The sequence below is a fragment of the Oreochromis aureus genome, linkage group 6 (assembly GCF_013358895.1).
Source record: "Oreochromis aureus strain Israel breed Guangdong linkage group 6, ZZ_aureus, whole genome shotgun sequence".
NCBI lineage: Eukaryota > Metazoa > Chordata > Actinopteri > Cichliformes > Cichlidae > Oreochromis > Oreochromis aureus.
In genome coordinates this window covers 16403150-16417327 of record NC_052947.1, presented here as the reverse complement: position 1 = coordinate 16417327, position 14178 = coordinate 16403150, and the positions used below count along the sequence as shown (strand labels likewise).

The following is a 14178-nucleotide window of genomic DNA, read 5'->3' as shown; positions in this document are numbered from 1 at the left end:
CAGAGCAAGACTTATCAGGGGTTCGCTTCTTCTCAGAGGTCACCGAGGAGCAACTGCATTTAAGTGGGGAATTCAATTGTGAAGCATAGTTTGGGACAAGCTTTGCTGGGTATCTGATTAAGGACAGCTGGGAGGCTGCAAGGCAAGGTAAAGTTATAAATGACAACCCCAAAACACAGCTAGCTTTGCAGAGGGACCTACGTTTTCTTTGTTGCAAGTAATATGGAAACAAAATCTATGAAAGTGAATGCTGACAAACCCACAATGCCCTAAAAATGCAGAAAGAATTCAGTCTCCGTACACGTAGCTACACCTCACAGAAGCGTCTTGATAACTCTGTCATAAAATCCATCATAGACTATTTACTTTGTGTAGGTAACTACACAAATGACTTTATATTTACTAAGGCTTGAACTCCGTTCAACTGTTTATTCTTGCAACACTCCCTATTTCATTGCACAGTACACATTTTAAAGGTTTTCGAAGCCCAGAAGCTTCAGCTGGAAGAGATGTAGAAATATAGAAAGAGAAAATAACAAGAAAACACAGCAAAGAAAAAAAAAAAAAAAAAAAGACATTAGATTTGCAGACCCGAGGACAGTGAGTCTGTTCTTTGCTCAACATGCCAGGCTAGCAATCAGGCCCTGTATGCTGGAGAAATGTAGAAGGGATAGGGACATGGTTACAATAAGAGTACGTGGCCCACGGCCACAGCAGAAGGCTGAGGCAGCGCAGGATCATTTGGGGCCATCGTGTGCAAACTGACTGCCTAGTCTGTCCATCGGCCAGTCAAGCAACCTACTGTAAGATGCTTTTACTTGTATTGCTGCTCTCATGTCAGAGGAAGCCAAATGCCCAAACCTGCATACACTGAAATAAAAACAAAAACTGCCTGTATTATCCTTGCAGAACCTAATCATACTCTAGGACTCAGGGCTGATGATGATGATAAGGTCAAATCATGTAAAACAATACTGTGCAAATGACTGACACTTGGAGCTGTATGAGCAGTACGGGTTCAGCCGAATAACATGACAATCACACAGGAAAGCAGTCTAGCCTGTGATTGCCATGTTTTGCTCTCTTCACTGTATAAATGCTCAAGTGCACGAGCTGTGCCTCCACCCCTGTGATTGACTTTCCGCAGTCTTAAGGGATTCTACTTTACCCAAATGTAAGAAAGACCCTTCCTTGAACCTTAAAAAAAAAAAAAAAAGCATCACATTTTACTGCCAAGTGGGGGCCAAGGCTTACACACAGTGAGCCCTTCAGGCCAGCACCTCTCAGGTCTGTCTGCAGCTTTTAGTGCTGGCAGGTTCCTGAGAAATGATGGCGGGAGGGATGGAAGAGAGGGGAGGATGCCATATTCCTGTCATTGGCAAAATACACCCCCAGTGGGAGTATAATGGACAGGATCTCAGCAGGACAGGAAATGATTTTGGTGAGATCTAGAAAGAAGAGTCGGGGGAGTGAAGTGGTGTTGGACTCGGGAAGGGGCAGCGAGAGGTGCCTACGGGTCAGGACAGAGTTGGCCCGGCGGGTACGTGTGAATGGCAACGTTTGTACTGAGAACTAGGAGGAGGAATAGGGGGAGAAGTTAACACACGGAGGCAAGCCCACCGTTACACTGAGATGTACAGGGATAAATTAACACTAGGCTGGGGCTAGCCAAACTGTATGTGCAAAGCAGTTAACACGCCCCTGAAACTACATCTGTATGTGTCTCTATGTTCCCAATTAGCCAGGGTTATGTTTGAAAAGTAAACATTTGTCTTCTAGATTTACTGCGACAGATTCTACAACTTGATGGTTTAAAGTAGCCACTGGATCAGCACCTTTCCCACCACTTTTACCACTTGTTTGTTTTTATTCAACATATACACAGTCAGAGCATACCAATAACAAGTCAAGAATTCTTATCAAAGCAGTCAAAGCTGCTGAAATGGATTAAGTTGCCATGGGTCACACAGGAGGAAAGCCAGACTGATTTTGCAAACATCCTTCATCCTTATTAGAATATAATTAATGATATATATTTGATTCCAAGTCACTGAAAAAGCTTTACGTGCATCTTTAAGATAAATTGTGGCAAACAGTTTTAGTTTGTGTCTATGAAAACTTCCTGTGCCAGGCTGGTGAAAATCACAGTTTGGATACACTTTTATATTTTTCTACATTTACGGGTAATTTAGTTTTCTTCCGTAATAAAAATATTTTCAATGGACATTTTGTGCTCATGCTTGTGTGTCTGCCAGAACCGCGCAGCATCTTACCTCAAATTCTGCATGTTTATGAATGTCTTCGGCCCTCTGTCGGCTGAGGATGAATTCAGCTTCGTTAGCCACACGAACCAGGTGGTCCTTCATCGTGTGACTCAAAAGCCTGAGGGCAGATGGGAGAGTGGCCATCAGTACACTGCAATACTGTGTAAGATTTATTCCTTCGTTAACATAACAGCTTATAAGTCATTTAGCCTCAGACCCTTTGAAATGTCACAAAATCGAGAGCATCGCTGTATTTAAAGCTCGTTTAAACCTACAGATAAACCCGCCATGTAATATCCATGAAATATTGAAAAGGAACCATGCGAAATAAGCAGAAAATCTAATTTGAAAACCAAACCAAAGCAGATTTGTCTTCTACCTGGGGTGCAGGTGTTAATTGATCTGTTAATGATATGCATCTGACAAGAAGGAGGATCTCTGCCTGTGTTGCTACATATGTAGTCTACCTCCCTCTTCTTATCAGTGTTGATGAAACATGCGTGTTATGTGTGTGCGCGGGTCACGGAAACCTCTCCGCAGCCCCACGGGTCAGGACTGTGCAAAGTGGAACAATAACAGACCGGTGGACAGAGAGGAGAGGTGGGGGCAGGCTGGGACTGGCAGCGGGATGGCTGTAACCTAAGCCTCCTGTTTCAGCACAGTGCAGCAGGGGAGCGGAGGCACTGGGGCCTCTGCAACCTCCGAGTCCTTATTCCGGCCCCACTATCAATAACCTAACCACTGGCCCTTCTTTATGCTGCCCCGTGTTAATGATTGCACATGTGGTCAAACCCTGTTAAGATAGGGTTGTAAAATTCAATCATATTAAGCACGTGCCACTTTAGAAGAACTTTTAAAATCTTGTTGGAAAGAAAATTCAGGAAAAAAAAGTAGTTTGGATGGACTGGTCATACCTGCATATCAGAAAATCCAGCAGAGCTGCACCAAATTATTTTCTTTACTGACTTATAGGCAGCTAGAATTGGGGGCTAACAAGTCAGGTTTTTACAGAAAAAGATCAATTTACTTACATTACTGTTGAAAGTAGTGAAAACCAAACAACATGCATCTCCATCTCATATCGTAACTGTACTTTTCAGGGCGTGAGCTGTATTATAGATTAACCATGTCCAACTTCTGGGAGTTTTACAGGAAAGGAGACACAAACTACACTGTAAGTAACTGACAACTGAATAACAGAAAATCCATCATGTACGTTGACATAATGAATATTAATTAATTATGCAAAAAAATTAAGATGTTAAAAGGAAAGATTAATCCACATCATAATATAGCCTGATCCCTGAAAAGTACAGCATACTCACGACGTAGGATGGTTTTCCACTACTGAATCTATTTTCCCAAAGAAAAGCGTCACATACTTAAAACTTGGATGGATGGATGGATACATAAATAGTGTATTAAGAATATCAAGTATATTAAGCTTAAAATTATTATATAGGTCACTAATGCCAAAGTTGTTAATAGTTAAAGTACATTTTGGGACTGCAATTTGCATGTATTTCTTATTTGTTTATCCTCCTATGAGTCTGTAATAAATAAAGATTGATTGATTGAAAAATTATATTATATATTACATGTATCATAAGAGCAAAATCTGGAAAGTAATTTTCAAACACTTTCTTAGACAAACACGTCAAATGATAACATTGCTATCTCATTTGCGTTACTTGGGATTACCCTCTGCCAATTCTAAAAGCTGAGGATCAATAACAGAAAGTGTTGCTCTATCAACCTGAAACTGATAAGAGTGTGAATACTACAAGGGAGCCAGAGTAAGAAGGGCGACCTCTTATTAGCAGAAGGAAGCTTCATATGTGGGAATAATTCAAAAACAGGTAGATATGGTAGCCGTCGGATAAAGGCTCAGGCAGAAAGGCCCGAGTGGCAAATTAAGAGCGATTTCCCAAGTGTCACAGAGGAACCAGCACTCAGAGGTCCTATCACCCTCTACCTTTCCCCAAGTCCCACTGGGATAAGCAGGTATTGAATGGAGCCTTGAATGTAGCGGTCCTCCATCCTCGCTCCCCTAAGCCCCTCTGCGCTTTTCAACCATCGATTGTTGTCTTGAATAGCCACCATATTGCACGGGCCTTGAGGACCTCGGGGGGTGCCCGAGGGGAGGAGGGGTACGATGCGATCCGAGGAAGGTGAAATTGGAAAGTGGCTGATGAATGGAGGTTGGAGAGATAATTTAGTGCTGCTGCAAGAAGAGAGGCAGGTCGGAGTTACCTACCTGCCTTCGTTTACCAGCTCGATAAAGGCTAAGCCGGCATTCTTCTGGATGGAGTTCTGCCATTCCTGCAACACAAACATCAACATGTTACTGATGCAACTTTTTACAATAGTACAGAACTCTGTTGCTATACATTAGCAGCAGCAAGAGGCAAAAATGATATGTTTACAAGATAAGTGAGTTTTTCTTAGTCTGGGTCAAAGGGAATTTAGTTTGAACAAAAACAGTAGCTCCATGTAAAGCTTTTAATCCCACTGACTTAGCTGCTTCTTTACACACTACAGGCCCCTAATATCACATAAAACATGATCCAAAAAGGATTAAGAATTGCTTGGATAAGCGCCGGCTGCATAATATGCGAGCCCACCATTGCGCAGCAGTGAAAGAGCCGTGTTGAGAGTGCATTTATCACAAGTAAATACACACATTTCTTCCTCTCTTTGACTAGCGTTATGGTTCGAGGTGTCAGTCTAAACAATCCAACCGCAGCCGTGTGCGCCTTATATCCTCAACTTCGAAGGGACAACGAGAGAAGGGAAACTCGGCCGGTCATCGTCTCTCATGTTCTGTTCCACATTTCAACACCTTCAACGCAACCGTCAAAAGAATAATAAAGCAACAAGGTCACGGGGGCCTGTCTGAAGCTCACAGCACTTTTCCCCCCTTCTTCCTCTCAGGGGAGCTGGAGAAAAATGCACAAAAAAATTCTCAGGTTGGAGACCTGAACCACCAAACTACTCTTACAAAAATCATTATTCAAAGCTTGGACTTTTTTTTTTTTTTTTGCATTCTTAATATATATATTTTTTTAACCAATATTAAAACGTGCCATCAGTTGACAAATGTTTAACAGTTACTACTGTGAAAATCCACAATTTATTCAGACTTGGAGACACTTTTATTCCAAAGTAATCAAAACTACTAATTTTTATCATTTCCATTTAATCGTTTCACTGAGACACAGAACAGCTATGAAGTGAAAAACTTGCGTATAAGCCTAAAGTCAGCTGTCATCATCTCTGGAGCTGATAGAGGAAATCGTGTGTTTACACAGAGACTAGCTTTTCAGTAACCCTTAGAGAGCCCGCAGGGACATGAATATCAGCGCCGCGAGGAGGAAGGAAAGATCAGTTTACGAGAATTTCTAATACACATCCACACATATCTGTGGGTGCGTCGAGATTTTCTCACCTGTGCAGTTTTTAAGCACAAGCCCATCAAAACTAATCACATGGCAGTCAAGAGAACCGTTCATCTGAAACGCCTGTTTGCCATCACTCTGTGCCCAAGTGCACGTCATATACAAAACAACCTTACACTTAACCTCAATTCATAACTGCTTTTTGTCCTGCAGGACCATATTGGCATTGACCGTGTTTACAATACATTCCAAATACAAGAGGGCACAGAGGGAATACGAGTCGGGGCGAGGGAGTGGAAACAGCGTTTCTGGGAGAGGGTTTTGTGGCGGAGGCCCGCTTTGGAGGAAGCATGTCAGAGTAGCCTTGGGGCCTTCTAGCTGAAGCATTGACTGTAGTTGAAGGACATTAACCATGAGTGTTAGCCTGTGGCTGTGTGGATATTCTAAACTGATCCAGACTGTGCGAGCTGGATTTCAAATAAACACCACAGGAAGCAGGGCTGTAAATAGAGTCGTGCTCTGGAGAACCAGAAAAGCGGTGACATAAAATTTCCTTTATGCCTTTAAAGACTTTAAGATTTTGATGCCAGACTCTAGAAACTAAAAGATTATCCCAAAGTAATAAAGATTGGAACTGAATCTGCGGTCGGGATAAGCTCTGCGTCTAAATTAGGCTTGATGAAAAGCGTAGAGGCCATTGGCATTTTGGGGGACATGGACAAAGGTGATAGCAAGACTAATGGTGTCATTATGGGCAAGAAATGGCTCCTCTAGTTGAATTAAAAAAGCACTGACCCTGATCTGAGGGACATCTCCCAGTGACAAAAAGGAAACAGGGACAGGTCAGTGATAGAATATTGGATTTTGGCTGCCCTGGTCAGCAGTGTCGCAGCTTTTATGGCTGCGATAGGGGACGTGACCACAGCGCTCCTGATGAGAGGATACAAGCAGCCATTTGTGACCTCTCACCTTTAACCTGACCTCCTAACAGATGATAGGACGCGCGAGAGAGGCGGCCGATCTTTGATCCTGACTTTAAAGCAATCGAAAGAGAGAAATCGTGCACACGTTTAATGCACTTTACCGGCATTAACGTTTTGCTATGTATGAATCTGTTCATGAAAATGCCTGTCTAAATCTCAAGTCAATAAGACAGCTCTGTTTGCTCTGCGTTCCATGATGATGGCATTGAGTCTAAACACACATGCCATGCACTTCCGTCATTACAGCTGATTATCCATAATCAACTTCTAAATATACCACTACCACTGGTGAGAAAACACAGACCTCCTGAGCAAAATCGCCTTTCAAACATCAGGCTCGCCACAACACAAGGAAAACATTTTCCAACACCGAAGAAAGAACCGTCTCGGCTCTGTCGAAATAATAAATAAGTCAGATGTGCTTTTCGGTGGCATCACTCATAATCACAAGTATTTGTTGATCTGAAAGGCTAGGGGAATACAACTTTAGATGAGACGGCAAGAGCATAAATCTGCATGTCATAAGTGGCAGAGCAGCAGAAGCTAAATTAAAGAGGCTAAAAGCTACTGATTTTTTTTCTCCCCCCCTTTTACTCAAACGCCTCACTGTTTAATGTCTTTTCTGCCACATTAACTGAACAGTGACACAGATTGCAATGAGAGAAAAAAGTCAACTGATGCAAATAAAATGCATGCATTCAAAGAAAAAAAGAAGCTTTGGTCACTGGCATGCCGCTTGCAGGTGGCGGCAGCCAACTTTGTCACTCTGACTTGGACATTTGTGCAAAAAAAGGGGGAAAAAAAAAGGAGACAAGGAAACAAACTGAGATCTAAATGTTTATGAGAAGCGACCTGATGTCAACAATGACCAAAAAAAGAGCCCGTGGATGCAGAAGTCAAAGCAAAAAAAAAGAAAAAAGAAAAAAGAAAAAAGAAAATCGCTCTAAAAATATACTGCTCTTTAACCTGATTAATACGGAAGCTCGGTAGTTTGTTATTAATGCTGCGTCTGCTGCGCTTGTGTGTATGAATAACTTAACACTGGTGTACATTTTCAACAATCCACATCTGCATGTTCAGATGCTATCTGCTTAAAGAAAAACAGACACTCGTGTTGGTGTTTGCGTGATCAAATTCACAACCCAAGGAATATTTACTGATGTCCAAATATTTATACTGCTCGGTCTCCGAGAGCTTCATGGGCTCACACTGTCATGGCTATACTAACACAGAGTGAGAAAGCTAAGCCTAAAGCCCCCATACCCCAAACAGACAAATCAAAACATATGTTACAACCACTTGAACTCTGCACGAAAAGTAAATGTAAGGGGAATACATAAATATATACAGAGCATTTTATAAGCCAGTGGTATTTTATTTAAAAACTGACTTTTTCCTCTTTTTTTTGTTTTAAACTTATTCTGTAATATGATATGCAGTTCAGCTGGTGGATTTTAATGGTGTGAGGAGAATAGGAATATTTAAAAACACCATATGCAGCCGTTTCAGTTCCAAATCAAACACATGTTGAAATGAAATCATCACCTCGTCCAAATGTAATTTTTATGACATTTCAGTGCAGTAACACACAACATTTGTATAAATTTTCCAGAAAACAAAACATTAAAAAAGTTTTTTCTAACTGACAATTTTGAGCAATCATTACAGGTTTATTCTTAACTATACTGACTGAAAAAAAGGTTGTTTTTTATTCCCCAAAATGCTGGGTCCAAGCTGCTCTAACTGCAGAATAATCTAGGAGAAAATGAACAAAATGGCAATTCTTGGGCCTTTTATATGCCCCACTTCTTCTGAGGAAGCTCTGCGGTGTTGCAGGAAATGTTTTGTGGGATAGTACAGTAGCAGTTCACGGCCCATTGCACAAGGACTGCAGGATCAACCGGGACTGGCAATGGCAAACCAAGGACCGAAAAAGACACACATAAACAAAACACTTTTCTCCAAACAAACTTCGTTTCTGCACCACTAATTATTCAGGAAGCTAAAGGCACAAAATAAATGGTAAATAAAGCTATAAAAAGAACTCTGTACGCACAAGGCGATTTGTGCAATCTCCAAGTTATGGATTTGGGAATAACACAAACTAAAGATTCCCACTTTAAAGCTAAATCATGCCAAATATTTGAACCTCTCCCGTCCCAGATCATAAACGAGGGCGAGTGAATTCCTACTGAAAATGTGTGCGAAGACGACGGGTCATGATTTTAACAACAGGTTGGCTGAGAGAGGATAGTGAGGGGAAAAACACAAGCGCATTCCAAGGTCTTATAACAAGGGACCTGACAGGTAAGAAAACACTGCATTAGGAGTGCCTGTCGGGAGGGGAGGGAAATTCATTTATATGAAAGAAAATTATATGTTGCGTATAAATAACCGGCAGTTCGTGCGACTTGAAGCCCAGTTCACAGTAAAATCCACGTGGGAGCCAAATTAAAAGCCACTCAATATTTTTAGGAGTCTCCTGTCTGATTTTCTCCTCTCAGCTAGACTTCACTTCCTGTCAGGAAGCCCTCCTTGACCCTAAGCTCCTCCAACACAACGCACCCCGCTGCCCCCTTTGCGGCTGCATAGTTGGCAACGATGGGGAGTCTGCAGAATTAAGTGCCAGTTGGCGTTACTGTGTTTTCTCTAAGTCTCAAAGGACGGTGAAACTTTCAAAGAATATGCAGCATGATATTGTCCTATGAACTAGAGAGTAATGGCAGGGACAGTGAGCCTCGTGGCACAGCTGTAAAGGGGCACTGGAGCAAAGCGTGGGGTGAGGGCCAGCAGAGAGGGAGGGGAAAAAAATAACACTTTGATTTTCACTGATCTTGAACCTTGCGTGCCTGTTTAACAGCACGATGGGGTGCGGGTCTGACTGTGCCGAAAAACGATGGAGAAAGTATTTTTTTTGTCCCTTGGTTTCATCACATTCCTCACTTTTCTCTCAGCTCCCCAAGTGGTTCATTCAACACGGCCTGCGTTTGATCCATCGCTTATGGGAGAGAAGAAGAAACAATGTTCACTGACAGAAATAAATGACTATTTGAGCAACTCAAACATGGGACCGGCTTTCACAAGCGTAACTTTTTAAACAAACCTGTTACATAAAATATAAAGTGCACAAAAGTAACCGTCAAGGGTTCAACTTCCCCGTTCCCTCGTTTCTCACATTATGCTATTGATTTTCATGAGCGTACACTCCCGAACTGTTCCCCGACTCCGGGGGTTTAAACTTCTGCGCCCAAGTCACTCTCCACTTCTAACCTGGAGGTCAGAGGGTCAGAGGTCAGGAGCAGCCAAGTGTTTGGGGAAGTCAATGTCTTTCTCCCAGCAGACTGAAGGAGAGGTGCCCATCTGTTAAACAGGTTAACTTTGGTGAGATGGACTGGGAACATATGATGATGCACAGTCATTGGATTAGCGGGTTAACACCGGATGTTATTGAAATACAATTTAAGGATTATCTGCATCAGCGGCCACGACAAAATGCTTTACTTAAATCAGAGATTGACAGGCATCCGAGAAGTGTCGATCGGGACCAAAGTAGTGGATCAAACAACAAGAGTATAGAGGTGGTGGCTGCTAGCATGGCCAACCATATATATCACAGATATATAGCTTCTGAAAGAATTTTGGATTCAGGAAATGGGACTTACAAAATCTAAAATCCATCATACGGGACATTTTTCAGTGTCTTTTTTCTTTTTTCCACTGACACTGTTAAAGCAGGGTTTTCAGTGCTTTATAAAGTAGGCCCAAACCAAGCCTCTGACAGCACAGCAGAGCCACCTGATGACCTCGTTGCAGGGTTCAAGTATTCAGTTTTCCCCTCTTTCTCCCTCTTCTGCATCCAGTCTTGACCATCATGAAACCGACACTCCACGAGCCCACAGCACACTCACTCTCCCTCCCTCTCTTCCTTCCACTCCATGTACAGGATGCATTTCTGATAAATGGCAGAAGGATGGATGGTCTGACAGAGGGGCCGGACAATAATGGCTGATCTACAGGACACAAATGCAGCTACTGAGAAGATTTATGAGCCCCTGCTCATCGTAGACTGTCCAGTATCCAATGAGATGATTTCTCAAAGCTCTCGACGGATGGCAGCAAGCACAAGGAAAAGCTCTCTCTCTCTTGTCCCAGTGCATTACTTATTAATCAGATATCTTTGGAAGAAGTGAGTTCAAGAACTGCACCGGGGAAGCGACATGTTGACTGTGAGTACGACAAAAAGGGGAAGACAAAAAAGTGCAAGAGGAGAGCAAAGTTACTGAAAAGAATAAGGGGTGTGGAAAAAAGTGGGAAAATATTTTTGGCGTCCAAGATTCGCATTTTATGTGGTTCAATGAGAAAATTTAGATCATATTATATAAAAGTCCTCCTTTGAATAAACCATCACATAGAGTAATGGCTATTTTTACGACAACTGTACTGTAGGCTCAAGTTTTATTTAATTCACTTATTTAAACTTTATAATATACTTAAGGTTTAAAGTTGTGCATAATTAATGTTTTGGTCAGTTTGAAATAAGAGGTGGATACCAACACAAGCAGCTAGCTGCCTGCAAATCAGCACCACAACTAAATTTGACAGTATTTATGGTGTTGGTGCCTCTGGGAGCATTTCATACAAATTACACTGGCTTTTATTTGCTGTTAACTAAACAGTGGGACCTTTTGCTTATTGTCTAGTATTAGTTAAGATTCATGGAAAATATATGTGAACTGCACCTATAGAGTTTATGGATGCAGCTCACAAACAGCTGACAACTTTTCACTCCAGCCTCTTGGCTTAAACGGTCATTTCTGACTGTATTTAGTCACAATTATGATTTTAACTAAAGGCTTCAACATGGAAGTCCACAAACCAATCATTTGTGGCACAATGTTATATACATCTTTTATATACAGTGAGTTTTTGTTTAACTAAGAGTGTAAAAAAAAAAAAAAAAAAAAAAAAATCTGACTCACTATTCGACTTTTTATAGGTCAACAATTAATCTTCCATATCCTCCCAAATACACAATAATGTATAAAAAGAAAAGAAAAGTGTCAGCTGTAAGCCTTTAAAGACAATAAATAAGAACACAATTGACAGCCTTTTCCCCCTATATTGAGTAGTCCTCAGTAGTGGTTAAAGGCAGAGTTTATGATCATTAATCCTCACTTTGTATATTCAGCAGTGTGTGAAGATCAATATTACAGCTGAGAACAAGGGCAGTATGCCACCCCAACAGTTAATGTCTTATCAAAATGGTCCTTTAATTGGGAGCGCTGTTGTACTCGTCTCGAAAAGGGGTACCATCAAACAGCGGTTTACAATCCCCTCCTCAATGCCAAGCTGATGTGGCCGCCAATGCAACTTTCATAGGATCCCTGATTAAAAACTGCTCTGCAGTCCCCAGCCTCCTGACCCTTCACCCTGGCTCCACTCCATCTCAAAGCTTGGGAAATTAATTAAAATTTCACAGAGATGGTATCGCGTCACATCTCTGATGAAGGCGTGGGGGTTGAGAGGGGAAAGAAAGAAAAAAAAAAAAAAAAATCAATCAAAATCATCTCCATCTACTCGCTCCACTGGTTGACTCGAAGGCAGGGGGGGAAAAAGTCACAAGATGGCCACAGAGGCACTTCCTGTAAAGAGAATTGAGCGCTTCCTGTGCCAGAGGGCCCAACAAACTTTGCTAAATAACGTCATCAATCACGGCACTGGCCCACTCTCGCTGCCCCACAAGGAGACCCAACACACAAATAATTATACATTGTAATTTAGCCCAGAGGAAAGTCTGTCCCTCTTTTCCTCTTTTCCCTTGTGAGAGGCAGTGCATTGGCCCTACCTTTCTAGGCCCCCCTCCTCTTCCCCTTTACACAACAATAAAATTACATTTGCATTAGCTGTAAGAGAATTTGGTTGGATGATTTATTGACGCAATCAACACTATGCTGTCCAATCCCTGGTCCTCCGACTGAAACAGTGCGTGTGTGTGTGTATTTTGGAAATTGGGTGGGATAGCTTGGAGCTCAGAGAAAAAGAAGAAATAGCCTGGGCTAGGGACCAAAGAGGGGGAAGAGAGGCATGAGCTGTGCAGTGGAACAATCACCAAGATTCTGCCTTTGATTAGATTAGCATTAAACAACACCCTGACAGATATGACAAATAGGTGCATTAGAGCCTGTCATTCTTCTCTCTTTGGTTTTCTATCTAGCTTTCATTCCCGCTATTCCGTCGTCCCTGGACATTACGGGGCTCGCATTCCCTCCCCGAGTCCCACTAGCCCCAATCTATGCATGGCCACTGACATCCAAACAGATGTGTAATCTGACTGTATTAGCTTTTTTTTTTTTTGTTTTTTTGAGAAGAAGCAAAGTGAACTATAGGAACTAAACAAATGTATGGGGGTTAAAGGGTGCAGGAACGAAACGACAGGAGCTATTTCTTTAGGAAATGAAGCTGATAAAAAAAAATACAGGAGAGTGGAGCAGTGAGAGAGGTGTCATTAATCAGATGTGCTTTTGTATTATTGGAAACCTTGTTTTTTTTGTGTGTGTAGTTTTTTTTATGAGGTTCTTTAAAAACGATAAAGATGCACACAAACACGGCCCGGGATGAGTTATTATCTGCTGTCCTTGTCACCGGGTGTGTATGTGAGGGCAACTTCTTGTTTATTTATTTCTGATGTACTATGAACATAAGTGTTTTCAAGCAGAATATACAGACTAAATTCGCCCTAAATGTAAAGCTTACCATGTGCTGCATTTATGGTCTGCACATGGTAAAGCCCTTCAGTAGCTTTCTGTCTCTAAATGCTAATCAGCTGTCCTGAAGTGATGTATTGACAACCCCGATCATTGATCTGCCCACGCCTGCTTATGATCCCTGAATTAGTATTCATGAATCCAGCAGCAGCTAAATAAACTTGGCAACAAAACACCCACAAGACAACAGAGAAGAGAGGGATAATCAATGCAAAGCACCATCAAATCTACATTATCCCTCCTCATCAGTTTGGCCCAGGCCACAAGGGCCCCGCTCAGGTCAAAAGGTGATGTGGACAGGTCGCCCACCCTTGACCCTCCAACCAATATTTGCGGCCAAATATACCTTCGCTCTGCCCTCACGAGGGGAAGGGTGAATATGGAAAGGTAGACAAGGTAGGGTGGGGGAGAGATAAGGCTCTGTGGATTTACTGCACTCAAGGTGAGGCTGATAAATCAGCCTGCTGGAAAAGCAGAGCGCAGGCCTGAGGAAAGATAAAGATGCCAGACTTGCCTGGGAACACAGAAGCATGACAAGCTCCACCACTGAGCTGCTGGACTTCATGCACACCAGACCTGGAGAAATATAAAGTAAAGGGAGTCAGACATAATGGCATTTGCAAAAAAAAAAAAAAAGTTTTGTGTTTGATTTTAAACAGTTTTCTGGATTTCTGTGACAGCACACGCTAACCATCAGGGATTACCTAACCTTGTGCCATCTGCAAGGGAGCGGATAGTATTGATGGGCCTAATGAGCCGACATGATGTT

General features: G+C 42.1%; 1 protein-coding gene across 7 annotated transcripts in view; it reads right to left on the bottom strand.

The window, feature by feature from the left end:
• Positions 1–14178, bottom strand: part of lrba (LPS responsive beige-like anchor protein) — a 173125-nt gene that overhangs the window by 94257 nt on the left and 64690 nt on the right. For all 7 annotated transcript variants that reach the window (XM_039612938.1, XM_039612940.1, XM_039612941.1 and 4 more), the window contains exons 33-35: positions 13924–13985; positions 4522–4586; positions 2274–2382 (exon numbers count right to left, since the gene is read on the bottom strand). In XM_039612938.1, the coding sequence (XP_039468872.1) occupies positions 2274–2382; positions 4522–4586; positions 13924–13985 (236 nt within the window). The remainder of the gene's footprint in view (positions 1–2273; positions 2383–4521; positions 4587–13923; positions 13986–14178) is intronic.